Consider the following 20,082-nt stretch of genomic DNA (forward strand, 5'->3'; position numbering starts at 1 on the left):
TTAAAATATAATATACAAGATGAATACAAGCTGAACAAAAGTCTTAAAAGAGCTATAGTGGCCAACAGGTGTTGGACGTTTCACTGTACAACTGTATAGTAAGTTTAATGATCAAAATTCCTCTCTCCGGTGTCACCCCGAAGAGGGGAGTTTCCATGTTGAGACTGGTTTCTCGACAGGTTTTTCATCATTCCATCTCAGTGACTTTTTGTTTGCTACTGTCGCCTCTGGCTTGCTAATTTGGGCAGAGTCTGTGTAAAGCTGTTTCCTCAAGGTTGTGTTGTATTCCTTATATACTATGCTATTATAGGGCTCTGGCTATCATCTGAATAGATACTGATCATAACAGATTTCCTCTAAGAAACAAGCCAACTTTCTGTAAGCCTCTGTTGCCAAGTAGCCATAACTACATCTGCATCTGGATGGCTACAAAGCTGCCCTGTGACCGTGTCTGTTGTTCAAAGCGCTATATAATTACAATTTAATCAAAGTGCTTTAAGATGGCATAAAACACCTAAGTGGATCAGAATGCATGGCACATCTGATCTGATCTGACACCAGTCCAATGGAAATAGGAAAGGTGGTAAGGTAGTATGGGTGCGGCATAATCACCTATCCACTGGGACTGTCACCCTAATTCTGTTATCGACTTATCGTACAATATATGGACATGAACTCGATATCGCCCTTTAAGCTGCGTGAGCTGAATGAATGAACGCCGGTAAACTGAAGCGCTTTACTAGCGGGTGAATTAACTCACCAAGACACATACTATACGACCAGATATATACACAACATAAACGCAGTATTACAACTTGCTTCTGCACGACGTGACGCGAACGCACAAGTGAACGTAAGTAAGGCGCTAAGTAGAATGGTAGTAGAACATTGTGAATACGCTCTTTCCGTAACTATGAGCTAAAACACGGAGTAAAGCATAAAGAAGTTACAATATTGTATTACAGTAGTGTACTCACTGTACTGTTGTTGTTATTATTATTCCAGTAGATCAGATTTTCACAAGGGCAGTTTTCAGTGTTCACAGTGTTTGAATAATTTGTTTAACTTCTGTAGTTTCTCACCAACTAAAATGCAGTTGGCTAATATTCAATGCTGTTTTAGTCAGAGTAAAATTGACTACAATTTTAAAATATGACATGAAATACTGACTGAAAGGATATTGTCATCAGAAGACAAAAGCAGTGACGGAAATCTGTGTGGAAATTAACACCGGAACTGGCTTGAGAGCCTAGGTTAAATCTTTCGATTTTGATCATTTTATGCACTTTAGTTTAAAAATATACACACTTTGTTTACAGTCAGGTTTGTTCTATGCAGTTAACAATGTAACACAGTGCTGTATGGTTTGTATTTATTCTTTGCGCCCTCTTGTGGACTGTTGATGTAGTGTAGTATTTTCCCCCTCACTGGAACGATGTATTTAAAATTCAAAACCAATTTGAATATAATTCAAATTATTCTAATATAATTAGAATTTGGGAAATATTTCCGTGAAAAATATCATTATAATCAGTGGCATGAAATGGTCTGAAAATGACAATAATTTTGTATATCTCAATTATTCCTGGAACAATAGATCATCCAACAAAAGTAGTTATCGTGATAGGCGTGTTGTCGGAATGACGTAGAAAATTCAAATAAAATTATATATGGGGAATGTAAAAATGACCTTCATTCTTTCGTTAAATAATTTTCAGTAAGCACTTTATCCTTATCTGGGTTGTTGTGGATCCGGGACCTATCCTGAAACAATGGGTGTGATGTGGGAAAACACCCTGGATGGGACACAAATGACATTGTTGTTCTAACTCTGTTCATTAAATCAGTTCATAACCTGACATTCTATCTGTAATATTAATATATTGTATTACTGTTACCCAGTAATGGTTTTACTCTGATTTCTGTATGTGATAAAGTGTGTTAAGGGCTTTACCAGTTTGTTTCATCTATCAGACTGGTATTCATGCAGCACAATGAGCACCTTGATGAGATTAAGGAAATGTTTAATCACTGAAAACCTGTGAATGGTCTGGGCACCGGATTGGATTAAAGTATATAAAAAAACAGCATCTTCTAAACGCAAGCTCACAAGTGACTTTTCTTTGCTGTCACAAATCAGACCTGCTTCTGAACTAGCTGGATATTCGCCTGCTGCTTAGTCTTTCTCATCTACAATGGTACATATCTGGTTGATTCATCTTGATGCATATGATTTAATTGCTACGAACTATTTAGTAGCTAGTGAAAATAATAGGAAATGGTATGCCGTTAGAAGAGTCAGGATTGTACGTAGAGATTCACTGGCTATCGTTTTTTCTTTCTATTTTTATATATGATTTATTTGTTTAATGTACATTTCTCTTCTTCCTCTCTTCTTAATTGTTGAGGGTTATAATGTTGATGGTCTGTTAATTTGAGCAACTTCATAGTCAAATTTCTCAAAAGTGAATCATGCTTAGGCAATAAAACAGATTCTGGTATTGATTTTTTTTTATTTATTCTGCTTTAGTTGTTCATTCGCTGAGGGTTACTTGTGTACATTTTGTTTTTTAGGGTAGGATTTTCAACTGGTCCTGATTCCGCATGCACTTTATTTCTATTTCTTTGCTAGGCGGAGGCGAGACTGGCGGCCAAGCGGGCGGCCCGGGCAGAAGCTCGAGAGATCCGCTTAAAGGAACTGGAGAGGCAGCAGAAAGAGGTGAGACTGTTGTGGTCAATCATACTAAAATAAAAATGCTATTACAGTTACTACTACTACTACTACTAATGCTACTACTACTCTTACTACTACTGCTCCTACTCCTCCTACTACTACTCCTACTGCTCCTACTACTGTTACTACTACTGCTCCTACTCCTCCTACTACTACTCCTACTGCTCCTACTACTACTACTACTACTAATGCTACTACTACTCTTACTACTACTGCTCCTACTACTACTACTAATGCTACTACTACTCTTACTACTACTACTCCTACTACTACTACTACTACTACTACTACTGCTGCTCCTACTCCTCCTACTACTACTCCTACTGCTCCTACTACTACTACTACCACTACTACTAATGCTACTACTACTCTTACTACTACTACTACTACTACTACTGCTGCTCCTACTCCTCCTACTACTACTCCTACTGCTCCTACTACTACTACTACTCCTACTACTACTCCTACTCCTACTGCTCCTACTCCTCCTACTACTACTCCTACTGCTCCTACTACTACTACTACTCCTACTACTACTCCTACTGCTCCTACTCCTCCTACTACTACTCCTACTGCTCCTACTACTACTAATGCTACTACTACTCCTACTACTACTGCTACTACTACTCCTGCTCCTACTACTACTCCTACTACTCCTCCTCCTCCTACTCCTACTACTACTACTCCTCCTACTACTACTACTACTCCTACTACTACTATTCCTACTATTACTCCTACTACTACTACTCCTACTCCTACTCCTCCTACTCCTCCTACTACTCCTCCTCCTACTCCTACTACTACTCCTCCTCCTACTCCTACTACTACTCCTACTACTCCTCCTACTACTACTATTCCTACTATTACTCCTACTACTACTAGTCCTCCTACTACTACTATTCCTACTATTACTCCTACTACTACTACTCCTCCTCCTCCTCCTCCTACTCCTCCTCCTCCTACTCCTACTACTCCTCCTACTACTACTATTCCTACTATTACTCCTACTACTCCTCCTCCTCCTCCTCCTACTCCTACTCCTACTCCTCCTCCTCCTACTCCTACTACTACTATTCCTACTATTACTCCTACTACTACTCCGACTACTACTCCTACTACTACTACTGCTGCTACTGCTACTACTACTACTACTAATACTACTCCTCCTACTGCTGCTACTGATAGTAGTAGTACTACTACTATTATTATTATTATTATTATTATTAGTAGTAGTAGTAGTAGTAGTAGTAGTATTTATTAGTTATTTGTATTTTTTATATTGTGTTATATCTTTTGTACATTTTTTTTTCTGCACTGGAAGCTACTGTCGCCAAGACAAATTCCTTGTGTGTGTAAACATACTTGGCAATAAAGCTCATTCTGAATAATAATAAGAAGAAGAAGAAGAAGAAGAATTTATATAGCTGTTTTTCAGTGAAGTCCAATGAAGTGTCACAAGGAAAGGTTACAAATAATACAAGCAACTAGAACCATATATATTACAACACTAAGAAACAAACCAATGGTTAGTTTCCAGTGAAGAATTTTCATCTAGATTAACCTCATTCCTGCTGAGATTCTTAGACAAAAGAGTTCCTCAAGGGTTCCTGGCATCCTAAAGGGTTCTGTCTGAAACCTTCACTGATCTTCACACAACACTTATTGGTATGATTTCACATGATTAGAAGTTTTAAGCATTTCCCCAGACGGACAAACTGAAGATATTTTTCCTCTTATGGAGCATATGCTGTGTAAAGTAGAACATACAACCATAAGACGTGCGCAACCCTGTTATATTCTTTACAAACAGCCTCAAGATTACAGGAACATTCTCTGAGCTGAAGTACCATGAACCATGTAGAGTCATGTCTGGTTTAAAGCCCATTAAAAGGTCCCAAAGTAGATTAGTAGGTCGTGGTGCTTGGGAGTGCGAGTGTGAACTTTCGCCGGTTAGCATTACAGACTTGTGAATAAGGGGCTCTGTGTTTGCAGTCGTTTTTTCAGGGTTTCATGTTTTTGTCAAAGGGGTAGATTTCGTCAGTGGGATCAGTATATGTGCAGGACCTGGTGTGAGTTTTCTCAGGTAAGTAAAATAATGACTCAACACTGTACTATATATCTCCTCTGTAGGTCTGTTGGAAGAAAACGATCACTCAAAATCATTACCATGTTACTTTGCCTTAATTTCTTGGAAAATTTAAAGTTAAGTAAGTTTGATCTTACTTAAGTCTGGCACAGTTAGACATATAGTTGGTACTGATATTAGATGAGCGGCTAATATGTATTACCTATCAGCAGCTTGACAATGAATCTAATAGGGTTGAGTAATGCATTATATCACAAGTTCTGATCAATGGCATAATAAGAATGACGTGGGACAAAAACTATTACACACATGCTTGCAATTAAAGGCAGATAGACAGCTGCATTCATGGTTCCTTTGAATTTTTAAAGTGTTTCAAGTTTGTAATGTTCTACTGGCTCAAGCCATGCTTACTGTGAATAACAAACACGGTGAACAGATTGGTTGTAACCCTTTCGTTCAAACTAACAAAACAAAGGTTCAACTTACGGTCCTGACATCTGTCCTTGTAGGATCGTCACTGTACCATAAACATATCTTACGATACCATTCCCGCTGACGTATCACGATACCATGCAATATTGTATTCATTCATAACTCAAATCTAGAAAATGAGCCAAATTTGCAGAAATATATAGCTATAAATGAAAACAATCAATCCAAATTTTCCTCTGAATACTTTATTAATGACAATGAATAACGGGAAATCTTTAAAGATATTAAGGTAAAGAATTTAGGTTAAATGAAGTGTCACTAACCTTTGTGTATTCTGCAGGGAGATGTGTCGTTTTAGAGAAAATAGTATTAGCTGCCGCACATACAACGTTACTTACGGTTCTACTGTATTGACGATGCTACAGTTTAAAAATTACAGTGGAATCTGCGGTATTTTAAAGTATCGCAATACTACTATATTACCAGTATACCGTGCAAACCGACAGTCATGTGAAAAAATAAGTACACCCCATGGAAATTGTTGGCTTTTTTGATATATTTGGACGAGCAGACATTTGGTCGTCTTTGAAACAGTGCCTGATAAGGAAGACGATACACTTGAACAAAACCACAAGGAAAATTTGTATTTTTCAATCATTTATTCAACAGACATATCAATAGATGTGATATTCTTCCGTGGGAAAAGTAAGTACACCCTTTGCGTCAGAAGCTAGTATTTCCCCCTTTAGCAGAAATAAATTATTGTAGGCGTTTTGCGTAATTGTCCGCCAGTCTCTGACATCTTTGACTTGAATTTGTGACCGCTCTTTCATGCAATATTCTTTCAGTTGCGAGATGTTTGAGGGTTTTCGTGCATGTACTGCCCATTTCAAATCCCCCCCACAACATTTAATTGGGATTCAAGTCCAGGCTTTGACTAGGCCATTCCATAACCATTCATTTCTTGTTTTTGACCCATTCCTTGGTGGATTTTTATTAGTGTGCTTAGGAGCGTTATCCCGTTGAAAGGTCCACTTTCGGTTCAATTGCAACTTTCGGACAAATAGCCTCACATTATCTTCAAGCGCTCTTTGTTATGATACAGAATTTATACTGGAATGAATGAATGCGAGCTGTCCAGTTCCTGAGGCGGCGAAGCAACCCAAAACCATAACATTTCCACCACCGTGCTTCACAGTTGGTATGAGGTGCTTCTCCTGAAAAGCTGTCTTTGGTCTGCGCCAAACTTGTCTGCTGTTACTTTGGCCAAACAACTCTATCTTTGATTCGTCTGTCCAGAGCACATTATTCCAAAAGGTCCGGGCTTTGCCTATATGCTCATTGGCAAACTGTAGTCTTGCAAAGGCTTTTTCCTGGGACGCCTCTAATGCAAAAATCTGCCTTCTGTTCACAACAAATAATCTGATATGAATGTCAAAAGTGAATTATATTGATGTCACTTTATTTTATTTTATATTTAAAAGACAGGAAAGGCTTAGGCCTACTAGCTCATTTATACCAGCTGCCCCTACATACAGTACGCGTGAGGCACATAGTTTAGCTGTAAATTAGCTGTTTGTTCCAGCTGAGAGACTTCCTTTCCAAGCTTTAAAACGGACAAAAGCTAATAGGTTTACAGCAGGAACAAAACCCTGCCAATGGCTTATTCTTAAGGGCTAAACATAATACAATTACGCAGCTTTTTTTTTTTTTTTCCACTGACTCTATGTTGTTTTTGGACATATACTAACACCCATCACCTTCTTTTTTTTCTCTCTGCATAACCGTTTCTGCTTCTGTATCCTGGTTTTCCTTTTAGATTTATCAAGCTCAAAGGGTAAGTTCTGTTCTCCAGCTCACTTTCTCCTCCTTTCCTCTTACACATGTTTACCAGTTAATCCAATATGAGTGATTGTGCTTGATGCTTGAAATATCATGGGTTGGAAAGGTATGATTTTGAGGATGCAAAAAGAAACGAAAGAAAGCCAGCTCATGCAATTTTGCATACGTGATGAATACATACAGGAAAACGCATTGAACATTGTGTTTCACTTTCAAAAGCTGGATTTGTTTGTATGATAATTCCACACCCATGATGCTTCATCTTTCACCATCTTCTCCTGTATTCTCTTCCGATTTCTCCTCTCTTCCTGTGTGCTAACAGAAATATTATGGGCTGGACAGCAAATGGGGCCATATTGAGCAGTGGATGGTATGGCATGTAAAAAAGTGTCATGCAACATCGACATTAGTTGTAGCAGAGATATTAAATAATAAACACGGAATGAAATGTACTCTGCAATAGATATATAAATGACATTGCATGTACATGATTACAATATAATTTGATGTATTTGACTAATGCTGCATGTGTTTAATGTCTAAAGGAAGAAGTAGGAAACAGTATCTTATCACGCTTAACTGAGATGTCATTAACAAGCAGCAGTCACATGACTCCGTGTGAAACATTTATAGCTATTGTAGTTCTTAACATGCTCTAAACCTTGTGTATGACAGAATAAGCGCTTAAGGCATGCCCAGTATAGTCATCGTGTGCCGTGATTCTAATTTTATCTGAAAGTTCTTTCATCTTTGCCCTTTGACCTGCAACTTTGCTGCTGCCTTTATCTCTTTTCCTGCTGCATTTGTCAGGAGGACAGCGAGCGCTACTCCCGCCACTCAAGGAGACACACGTCGGTCTGTACCATTTCCCTTTGCTTTGCTTTGCTTTGCTTTCATCTGCCAATTCAAGAGCAGTAACTTGTGGTTTATCTTCTGACAAAGTGACCTTGTTCTAACTTAAGGTGTATAAATGTACTCGGAACTCCTTTTACAGACGTTAGGTAAGGAATTAAACATGACGGGGCATGCTGTTATAGGAAAATAAGCAGGGTGGTAAGCTCAGTCTGGCGCCACGCTCCAAAGACATGAAGCTGTTCAGTGCTGCTTGTTCATGAAGCCAAAGGTCTACATGTTGTATACCAGCAAAGCATTACAAATTTGTGTTGTTCTCTCCCTTGCTTAGATCTCAGATGACGAGGAGCGGATGTCTGTTGGAAGTCGGGGCAGTTTGAGGGTTAGTATCAGTGAAAACCTCTGCTATCGCTCAGTATGACAGATTACTCGTCATGATTATAGCATATGCTTAATGAGAGCATCACTTTTGTTTAGAGCTACAACAACTAATCGATAAAATGGATAATGATCGATTATGAAAATCGTTGTCATTGAATCTCATTATCGAGTATCGGGGTGCATTTACTCATCGCGTCACTTCTGTTCCGAAAACAATCATCGGAGAGTGCAGACCAAAGTTGTGTCCCAAATGATGTACTGTACACTTACACTATGCACTATGTACTCTACCATCTAGTGTATGAATTTTAGAAGTGTAGTATTGTCTCAATTGTTGTTGTGTCTTTTTTTTTTTTACTAAACAGAAGTATAAGCCATTTCCCAGTCGAAGGCACATGACGTCATATGCATGCAAAGCACCGCTGCTAGCTTTAGCAGATACCCACAGTCAACGACAATGACTTTCTTCAGTTTACTGTTTATGTCAACGTTACCTTTTATGTGTGTACTTTATATTAATAAAATTATGAACAACACATGAGCTACAAAGTAAGCTGAAAGTATCCATTACCTTCCCTCTGCCTTTTCTGTACCCAAAATCATTTAGATATGAAAGTAATTGAGCCATTATTAATTACAAAAAAAAAACGAATTTTGATTGAAATACAATAAATGACAATATATCGTGCGGCCTAAAGTATAGTAGATTTACAGAGTAGATATTCATTGACTTAAAAAATAAATAAAAATGTGCATACCATTTATTTAAATCCTATCCCGCATATCTCAAATTGACAACACACATGTGCAGCAGTGTTACTTCACCGATTAACTACTAGATGGCGCATCACAGGTGTCAATTCAAGAGGTTTTTATGGACCTGCTGGCTGTTTAGATATCAATGCCACTAAAATACGTGTAATCAATTTTATACACACAGAGATTTAGGCTTAACCTCCGCCTGAACTGGACACTTTCTTCTGATGTACTTCTAGTTCATCGTGTGTAAGAAGGATGTCCTGGATCAAGTGCTAGTAGACAAGTTGCTAATTCTGAATATGGCCCAGTAAGAGGAAGAGGTCACTGTTTCTTAATAGTAATTATTTCACTTGTTTTTTTTGTTTGTTTGTTTGTTTTTTGCATGCGCACGTATGCTTTTGTGTGTACGTTTCCTCTTTATCACCAATGATAAAGATCTTAAAAATCATAAAGATCATATGATCATAAACCTCATTCATCTAATCTGCTTCTGTCTCGCAGAATAACTTGCACTCGTAATCTTCCTCTCTCTCGCAAGGGGACACGAATTTCTTATTCCAGTAAAACAGCAAATATTCATTTTAACGAAACGCTCCAATAATAGGCGAAGGTTCAGCTCGTAATTTCTTATTCGAGCTAAAGCATGAACTCCAAAATGGACTTAAAGTGTGAAAGTAATAATACTGGTACTACTGAACCTAACCAATGACAGGTAATCTCTTAAACGTTAGCTAGCATAATAAAAATGCTGTTGATACAAACTAGCTTGCTAATGCTAATACTTAACTGGTGAGAAGCAGTAGGTATTATGGTACTTTTATTTTTATTTTTTTTTAGAAACGTTAATGATTATGTTAATGCATACATTCGTGTAAGACACTGTACTTGTGTGTAGGTGGACAAACAGCAAATCAAACCTAAAATGTAGAAAACATGTACATACTTGCATATGTTGGACTCTGTTGAGAGACTATTCGATTCAGTTCAGTTTTATTGGCATAGAACTTTTAACAATGGACAGTTTTAATAATGGACAAAGCAACTTTATGGAAATATAGAAATTCAGTATATACATTTTTAAATGTATCTCACATGGGCAAGCCTGAGGTGACGGTGGCAAGGGGAAAACTCCCCGAGACGATGTAAGGAAGAAACCTTGAGAGGAACCAGATTCAAAAGGGAACCCGTCCTCATCTGGGTGATGAAGGGACTCCATTATAGTTTCCACCTGAAGTCTATTTTGTTGACGTTATCAACCGTTCACTGGTGGAAAACTTGAGTGCTAAACTGTTCGTGGCAATTGTAGTCCTAAGCCATCATAGCATTTACTAGATTATACTAAATATAATGATGTGTTCTGATATAGTATGTAAAAGTAAAAAAAGAAATCTTAATCGAAAGAAAAACTTCATACCTTTTGCATGTTTATATCTATACAAGAGGGTTTTTTTTTTTTTACTTTATTTTCTGTGCTTTCATGTTTTTCATTTGCTTATCTTCTCCCACTTGCTTGCCATAGAGAACTTGCCTTCATCCAGACTTCAGAATGGCCGGATCTGTGTCTGTCATTGCCTTTTCTGTTCTTTTTGCCAGATGCACATCTGTCTTACACACTCCATACTTGTTGGTTCCTCCTTTCTTTTCTGCACACAGCATGTGTTTTCTCACTCATTCTGTAATTCCATTACATTCTGCTTCCCACTCTTCTCCAAGTCGTTTTCACTTCGGTTCAGTATATCAGACTACAAGCAAATACTACATATATCTTTAATACTACATTCTGGGATTCTGCATTATCGTACACTGAAATCTTGAACGTACCTTTCTTATTAGTTTCACTGTAGGTATTGAAAATTAATAGAAGTTACTGAATAATGTGCCTTAAGACAGTCTGTACAGGATTTCACCGAGTTTTTTTTTTCTGAGTGTTGCGGCCAAAACTGCTTGATATTGCAGCGGATTTTTTTTTAAAATTTCTGATGCGATTTGCAGAATTTTAATTTTTTAAAAATTTTTTTTTTTGAAGAAAAATCCTTAAAATAGTGAAATTGCACTTGCACCAAATTGTTTTGCATGGGCTTTCACAGTGATGCTTGTTAGTAAATGAGACCTTTTTAGCTGTACTTGTGTCGTTGCACATGAATCAAAGAGGGCTTTAACTAAATGCGCATTGTGATGATGTCATATGACGCGTCTTGATGTAATGAGGGACTCCTTAAGATAAAATGATTAATTAGCTGGAATTTTATATGTGTATACTATATATAGTGGGGGGCTAGTGGTGGCTTAGCGGTTAAGGCTTTGGGTTACTGATCGGAAGGTCGGGGGTTCAAGCCCCAGCACTGCCAAGCTGCCACTGTTGGGCCCTTGAGCTCTGTGCCTGGGCCTCTGTGCTCCAGGGGCGCTGTATCATGGCTGACCCTACGCTCTGACCCCAGCTTCCTGACAGGCTGGGGTATGTGAAGAAAACAATTTCACTGTGCTTCTACTGTATATGTGACCAATAAAGACTCATTTTATTTATATTTATATATATATATATATAATCAATCAGAGCCATGATACAGCGCCCATGGAGCAGAGAGGGTTAAGGGCCTTGCTCAAGGTCCCAAAAGTGGCAGCTTGGCAGCGCCGGGGCTTAAACCCCCAACCTCATGATCAGTCACCCAGAGCCTTAACCGAATTAAAACTTCTGCAACAGTCAAGAGGAAATGGGATGTATTGTCTTCTTCTGGTTGTTGAACAAAACAAACAAACAAACAAACAAACAAACAAAAAAACTAATAGCCCTGACACAAAATCTGCTTGTCCTGCTTACCTGGGCTTTTGATTTGTCCACCCCTGTACTATAAGTTATTTATCCATGTCCCTTTTAGTTTATCTCTCTGTATCCACTTTAAGCCACTCTGACCCATATCCTAGACAGATCATCACAGTATACAGTCTGATCTTGTTTTTGGATTAGTGTGATTACACATGGCCACCAGATACTTCACTGCAAATACTGCTGCTTAGTACCCCTGGCCACCTAAGCATTTATTTTATAATCCTTGCTTTTTATCCTTGCCTAAGAGTAACACGGTTGACACAAATAGCATTATACGGGTGAATTGGAAGATGATCTTGGCTTAACACATTTGCAAATTAAATTTGCAAAGATCCTTGGATGCTGGTGTTATTGCTTCCAGACGCATCATGACAACCGCCTACATTGCATTAGTCTCCATTGAAAAAGAGTGTAACGGCTAGCAATTGCATGTGTATGTGTGGTTATGGTTTTGAAGTGGATAACATTATACCACATCTTTTCTTTTAAATCTTCTCATTCAGTCACTTCCTCTTGGGGATGTCCACTAATCTAGACAGCTAACTTCCTGATATGTATTACCCACGTTTTATGCGGGATTTGTTGTGAACTAGGTTCTGTCACTCCTTTCCTTCTGCTACACTGAGTTGCCTGTTTATCAGTTATGCCTACCTTATACCATATAGAGATGTGTTGCAAGCAGTGGCAGCTTGTCTATAGGGCGGAACTCAACCATATACTGTATATATCACTTGTTCAACAAATGTTTGACAGATACAAATCAGTGTTCTGTTCACTTGCGCCCCTTTCTAGATATTGCACAACTGTGGGGCAGTCGCAAAGTTTTTTGCATTTGGTTTGTAAGATATGTATACTGTATTGGGAGAGGGGAAATCCTGGTATGCAGTGGATAATGTCCGTCCATCAGAAATGCATGCGCAACATGGTGACCGTGTCTCTCATGCAAAGGCTGAGAAGATGAAATGTATGTCTCCCTTTTTCTGGGATTTTGTGGCTAGGTTTTCGAGATGTACCTGGAATGGAAATGTTGCTGAAACCTGGCAACCAATCAAAATGAGCTGCTAGACTGTATGCTGGAGGATTGCATGTTGTCTACTCTGATAATTCATTAGATAGTATACTATAGCATAAGGCAAGTGTGGCGGCCTCTCAGCTTAATATAGTTTGAGGCGATGTCATTATTTATGTCGTCCTGCCCCACAGAAATCTAGTGTCATGCGCTGCTGCTGGTTGTAGGTTGTTAAATGTTGCAACATGGCTACTGAGTCTAAGCAGAAGGTAAGTGGGACTAATAAACTGGTGACCCAGTGTATCCCTGTTATGTTACACACATTCTATATAATAATATATTCTTTTTCAATAATCTCATTTCTAACTTCCTTTCTCATAATATCTGTATATCTAGACATATATCCATATGCTAATAGAATCATTCTTCCTTTCTGAGGTCTTCTGTTACCGTTTGGTAACATCTGCTTTTCTGTCCCTCTTCTATATCTGCTTTCTCTTTTCTGGCTGTCCAGCCTACGGACTATGGGGGGTTTTTGGGCTCCAGTTCCAGAACCTCTTCACGGGCCAGTTCAGCTCGGGCCAGCCCAGTGGTGAGCATCCATCTACAGTCACTTTCCTTAAAGTTGGCTTCAGTCCCAGTCTCTCATTTTATCCAAATAACCTGGCTGTTTTTCAGTTACATTTGTTCATTAGACAGACACTTTTATCCACGTGACTAAGCTCGCACAAGATGGCGGCAAGAAGAGCAAGAGTGACAAATAGACATAAAGCTTGGAAGCTACAAAAAACTATTCACAAAATATCAAGGAATTTGGCAGCGCTTGGAGACCTTCTACAACTTCAGACGCCATTTTGCTACAGTCCCACATGTGTGTGTGGAGCTGAAACAGGGTTTCTGTTTTTAATCTTTAAAGCTAATGATCTTCCACTGTGACTTTCCCTTTAGGTGGAAGAGAGGTCGGACTTCCTGGAAAAGGTTAGTTGACTTTATAAGCTACTTTCAGGCAGTGTAAGAGTAAATGCTGCTCACTCTAATGTATTGTTTCTTTTTTGTTAGATTTTACCTGATTTGTATCCGTGTATATCTTTTGTAGGGATCAAGGACGGCATCTACTCTCTCTGCTGCCACTTTGGCCTCACTAGGTGGGGGCTTTTCTCGGAGAGGTAGCTGTGATACCTCCATATCGGTTGACACAGAGGCCTCCATACGAGATATAAAGGTAATTTTCAAGATTACTCTTCAAATAAGTGGCATTATTTGTTGCGAGTTTTTGTACATGGGAACATTTTGTCTTGTTTCCACTGTCCGCAGAGTTTTGAGTCCATTTCCTGACTCTAGACACTCTTTTGGGGGAGATTTTGTCCTTTGCACATGTCCCTGAAAGTTTCGACTCTGTTTGCATGGCTGATGAATATATCTGTGCTAACGAAGAAAAAAAAAATCGTGTGCGCACTGTATTATGTCTGTCTATGTCTGTTTGTTTCTTGCTTTTAACACTTGCATGCACACTACCTCTAAATAATGTTGAGTTGATCCACAACGTGTCTGAATGTGTGTCCAAAAGTAAACAAAGCCAACAATCTTTGGATGGTGAACTTACAGGACTCTTTGGTTGAGGCTGAGGAGAAGTATCGAAAGGCCATGGTGTCCAACGCTCAGCTGGATAATGAAAAGTCCAACCTGATGTACCAGGTGGACACACTGCGAGACACACTAATGGAGCTGGAGGAGCTGCTTTATGAGACACGCAGGGAGTGTGAAGTGAAAACAAAGGTATGCCACATCGAGCGGGATTTTTTCAAAATAATACAATGAATTTGGACTCTGCATGTATTATATATTTATATATTTATTTATTTATTTATTTATTTTGCATGAAGAGTTTCACAGCCAGTGATTCCCAGTCAGAGTTCTGGAGTCATTTTTGGTGTTTTCCCTAAGTACTACAGAGGCAGGGAAATCATTGAATTCATTAACCCCACCAGGAAAGTAAAAGCACCAATGTGCTGCCCAGTGCCATGTTTTTGTGCCATGTTTGGAAACCTAATTCGCTAGGCTACAAAATGGCAGCTAACATTTAAAAAGTATGGCGAGCTAGTTAGCTAGTTAAGTGCATTAATACAGACACAGACAATGTTATCATTTCGAGTGTAGGTGCCATGTCTTGGCTATGAGCTTTGGTATCCTGTGCTCGCATTGCACGTAAAAGATATCATTATTTGTGTATGGCTTGTACTTTTATTCATTCTCAACATAAATTGAATTTTTAGTTTAAGCTCTGTGATGAATATTCTTCCTGCATATCTTTTGAATGAGGTTTTTGAAACTGTCAGTCCAGTTGTGACAACCGTTATGAATGGTTTACCGGAGTTGTACCAGCCAGCCTCAAACATGCAATTATGCAGCCTTTGCTTAAAAAACCTTATCTTAATCCAACTCTACACAACAACTATAGGCCTATTTCCAAATTGCCTGTTATCTCAAAGTTGCTGGAAAAAGTTGTTTTTTTTTAATGCACAGTTATATTCTCATTTGAATTTTTCAAATTTTTTAGTTCCAGTCAGGTTTTAGATCTTTACACAGCATTAACCCTAGGTTACTAATGATATTTTAATGTCACTTGACTCTGGCACTTGTGCTGTGTTGGTCTTATTGGATCTTAGCGCTGCCTTTGATACTATTGACCGCAGTATTCTTTTAAATCGCTTAGAGTCTGTGGTTGGTATCAAGGGTCTGGCTTTGCAGTGGTTTGCGTCTTATCTGAAAGATAGGACTTTCGCAGTAAACATAAGGAATTTCTCTTTTTCATCAGCCCTGTTATCGTGTGGTGTTCCTCAGGGCTCCATATTGGGTCCTCTGTTGCTTTCCCTTTATATAAGCATATAAACCCCTGGGTTATATTTTTCGGGAATGTGATATCTCCTTTCACTGCTATACTGATGATACCCAATTATCTTTGCCAGTTAGGGCAAATGACATCAGTCCTTTTGGGTCCCTTTTTAAATAGACATTAAATGTTGGATGGCTAACAATTGTCTACAGTTAAATGAAAGCAAAACTGAAGTCATTATTTTGGGCTCCCTTACTGTTTCTTCTGCTCTTGAGGTTATTGTTATTTTTGACTCAAACTTGCACTTTGATAAACAAATCAGTGCTGTCGTTAAGGGGAGCTTCTTTCATCGAAGAGCTATTGCAAAGTTAAAACAGTTTCTCTCTAGAAAAAAAACTTCATGCTCTTGTTACGTCACAGTTGGACTACTGTAATTCGTTGTAGGTTGGCATTCCTCAATCCGCCTTATCTCGTCGGCAGCTTGTGCAAAATGCAACAGCTAGATTTTTAACAGGGACCAAAAAGAGGGATCATATTCCCCCTATTCTGGCATCTCTTCCTGTCAAGTTTAGAATTGATTTTAAAATAACAATTTATGTATGCAAAGCTCTTCCTGGTTCTGCTCCACAGTACATCATTGACCTTCTTTGCCTTTACTCTTCTACTAAAGCATTGAGATCATGTAATCAACTTCTTTGATCTATCACCCTAAGACAAAGGGTATTCGAACCTTTTCTGTGGTCGGTCCCAAACTTTGGAACAGTCTCCCTTTTCACGTAAGGTCCGCCCCATCCTTAGCTATTTTTACATCTTCTCTTAAAACTTGTTTTTATTCTTTGTGTTATAATGTTATTTAATGTGATGAATTTTAATGTTTTGTACAGCACTTTGGATCAACTTCTGTTGTCGTTAAATTTGACTTGACTTGATTTATGCTGCACTTGATCTTGCTCAGCTTTGTCAGTGTTTTCATATACAGTACCTGCATGTTCCTGATTTTAGAAAGATCAGCGAGATCTTGAGAAAACATTTGTTATCTTGAGATCACAACAACAACAACAACAACAACAACAAAAAACCTCATAGCTTTTATGGACTTACTGGGCTACTGATTTTGTCCTTTTCTGAAGTGGCTCCCTTAAGCCAGGGTCCACTGTTAACATTTAACATTCAGGTTTGAACTTCTCTTTCGTGTTAGGAGTGTGATCGAGAGCGGCATGCTCACAGTGTCCTGCAGTTCCAGTTCGATGAGATGAAGGAGACGTTAAAACAGAACGAGGAATTACTAAAGGTAATCCTTTCATTTCAATCACTCTCTCTGAAAGCAAAGGCTACTATTTTGAATTGTATGGGGGAAATTGTGGGGGGTGGGGGGGGGGGGGCTCAAGTTATTGTCTTCTCAAAGTTCTTAGACTTTGAATGGCCCGATATGCCATGAAAAAGTATTTGCTTTAGTTCAGCCACATTGAAGGGCTTGTTGAGGCCACTCCAAAACCTTAATTGTGTTTCTTTTAAGCCACTCAGAGGCGGGTTTACGATTGTGCATCGGATAGTTGACTTGCTGCATAACCCAATTGCACTCGAGCTTTAGATAACGGTCTGATGACCAGACTACTCTTTTTCTGGTAGAATTCATGGTTCCATTAATTTTGGCAAGTCGCCTAGGCTTTGAACCAGCAAAGCATCTCCACACTATCACATCACCACCACCATGTTTGACTGTTGGTGTAATGTTGTTTTTTTTATTATTATTATTGAGGAACGCTGTGTTAAATTTACATCAGATATAGCAGGGCCCATCTCTCCAAAAAGTTTCACTTTCATCTCATCAGTCCACAGAACATCTTTCAACAGAGCATATCCCAAAAGGCTACGCTGGTCATTGAGGTGTTTTCTGGAAAATGTGAGATGAGCCTTCATGTTCTTTTTGGTTAGCAGTGGTTTTCACCTTGCAACTCTCCCATGGGTAATGTTGGAATTATGAAAGCTCTCTTTATCTGAGGTGAGCAAGGCCTCTGGATCCGTAGATGTTTGTCTGGGATCTTTTGCGGCTTCCTGAATTAGTCAGTGGTGCACTCCGGAGAGATTATCGGTAGGTCGGCCAATTCTAGGAAGACTCACCACCGTTCCAAGTTTTATTCCTTTTGGAGATAATGCTTCTCACTGTGGTTCCATAAATGTGACAAATATGCACAAATAGAAGAAATCAGGAATAGGGGGACAAATACTTTTTCACAGCATTGTAGAACAACTGTCGATGTTAATTTGAGCCACACCACGCGTAGGGTCTTTCTTCTTCATAACTTAACCGTTCCAATATCCGTGTTTGTAGCTCTGGCCTGTAGTCATTATTTTCCTCTTCTGCACTTGTTGTTTTGCTTTTCCTCGTGTGTCCCTTTTTCTTAATCTCACTTTTTCTTTTTTGCACCTCTTTTCCTGGCTGCTGTTCAGGATGCACAACAGTTGCGCTCAAAGCAAGTGAGCTATGTTAGCGAGATCTCTGATCTACAGGAAACTCTGGAATGGAAGGAGAAAAAAATCGGGGTACTCTCGACTTTTCTGACTGATCTTCACCACTGACTGTTACAAAGCTCTGACTCTTGAGACTCCTGTTAAAAATGCTGCATGAAATTCTCCTCACAGAACATTTTAACGATATATACACAATTTCACATATTTTTAAAATATGCTTCTCACACACAGTTTGCCTGTGTAAGTTGCAGCTGGAACTTCTGTCTGGGTCATGCTGTTGGAAATGTAGAATATTTAGCAACACCTTCTGACCAATCGGAATTCTGTGTGTCTTGTTCTCCTTTATAGACTTTAACCTCTGCGTGAATTCTGTTCTCTCAGTATTTCTTCTTCCTCCTCCACCTTACTTTCTTTTCATCTTCTCTTCCTGCTCACTTCCTGCTGCTGGAATTGCATAGGCCTTAGAGAGGCAGAAGGAATATTCGGACATAATCCGAGATGAACGTGATGCACTGAGGGATGAGGTTTTCCGGCTCAGGGATGCTCTAAAGGTAGAGCAATTCTGAATATGGGAACAGCTGTTAGGCCTGCGGCTGTGTGACGAATTGGGAAACTAAACAAATCTGTCGACTTTCACAGAAACACGGCATATCTCTTGGATCTGAGGTGACAACAAATGGCGAGACAGGGAGCAACATGACTAATGGACCTGAACGCGTAGAATCAGCTCAGGATACACCAGCTTTGAGTTCTGACAGTGTTTTAGGTAAGTCCGTGTTATTTCAGTTATTGATTTTGTGCAATATTAAATAAAATGAAACTAACTGCTTTGCAATGACCCAAACCATTCAAATGGTTAAAATGCTTAACGCTTAATTTCTATTTAGGGCTCAGTGTATTGCAAAATTAAAAGTGATTTGATGTGTTTCAGTCAACTGATTTTTGTCTACAGAGTAAGAATCCTGCACTGAGTTGAATCAGTTCCTTCATGTTTGCTCCACGGTGTTGATTAACCAGTCAAATTAGTGTCTCTTTTAGCTTTTCTTACTGTATTTAATCTGAAATGTTTTCTAAATTCCTCCAAACTGATTCATTTACTTGAAGAAAGCCGGCATCTCTACTTTTCCTTTTTACTGACCTCAGCCCAGTGATTGTCTTCACTCTTTGTCCACACCAATCAGTCCTTCCAGTTTAAAACCTAGAGTTTTGTGCACTCCTTCATATTTTGCTAATGATGTTCCAGAGAGATCTCCAGAGGATCGAGTGCCTGAAATGGACAGCACTTCATGCATGGAAGAAGAATCCAAGATAGGAAGAGATGAAGATATAGCTTCCGGTGCAAGGGCATCATGCAGTGTACAGCTTCAAGAGGACTGCAGAGTTCCTGAAGCAAATGAACTTAAAAGGGGTCATTCAGTTTGTGTTGAAAATGTATCAGACGAAACAGTTCAAGAAAGTGTGGTAGCACAAAATGAAGGCATGATCAAAGTGGGAAAACATGTGAACAGACAAAACAAGCAAGTGGAAGAACCTTGGATAGAGGAGCAGTACACAAGAGCCACGGAAGTCCCAGAAAGTCCTTTGATTCAAGATGTAACTGAAACACTTGCACCATCCCGATTTATTAAAACTAACAATCTGCTCAATCCTACAACTAGTCATACAAACCAAGCAGATGAAGAAACTTTGGAGAAAATAGAGCTACCTGGAACCACCAAAAGCTATCAAGATCTCAGAAAACCCATTCCCAGCACGGATGTCGAGATGACCAGCACCAGAAGAGGAGATCTTTCTTCCAGTAGTGGGCAGGACTCTGAAACAGAGCTGGAACTTGAATCAGGGGATGTTCACAGTG

At 39.0% G+C, this 20,082-nt stretch overlaps 1 protein-coding gene across 8 annotated transcripts in view; it reads left to right on the top strand.

Annotated features, from left to right (window-relative positions):
• The window catches only part of lrrfip1b (leucine rich repeat (in FLII) interacting protein 1b), a 60,534-nt gene that overhangs the window by 29,454 nt on the left and 10,998 nt on the right, over nt 1–20,082 (top strand). For 2 of the 8 annotated variants that reach the window (XM_053637399.1, XM_053637400.1), the window contains exons 2-11: nt 2,633–2,719; nt 8,278–8,328; nt 13,437–13,514; nt 13,871–13,900; nt 14,019–14,144; nt 14,528–14,698; nt 16,954–17,046; nt 18,207–18,299; nt 18,686–18,778; nt 18,867–18,993. In XM_053637399.1, the coding sequence (XP_053493374.1) occupies nt 2,633–2,719; nt 8,278–8,328; nt 13,437–13,514; nt 13,871–13,900; nt 14,019–14,144; nt 14,528–14,698; nt 16,954–17,046; nt 18,207–18,299; nt 18,686–18,778; nt 18,867–18,993 (949 nt within the window). The remainder of the gene's footprint in view (nt 1–2,632; nt 2,720–8,277; nt 8,329–13,436; nt 13,515–13,870; nt 13,901–14,018; nt 14,145–14,527; nt 14,699–16,953; nt 17,047–18,206; nt 18,300–18,685; nt 18,779–18,866; nt 18,994–20,082) is intronic. The other 6 variants (XM_053637401.1, XM_053637403.1, XM_053637402.1 and 3 more) reach the window with 6 other exon arrangements.

This window comes from Ictalurus furcatus, chromosome 12 (genome assembly GCF_023375685.1).
Source record: "Ictalurus furcatus strain D&B chromosome 12, Billie_1.0, whole genome shotgun sequence".
Classification (NCBI taxonomy): domain Eukaryota; kingdom Metazoa; phylum Chordata; class Actinopteri; order Siluriformes; family Ictaluridae; genus Ictalurus; species Ictalurus furcatus.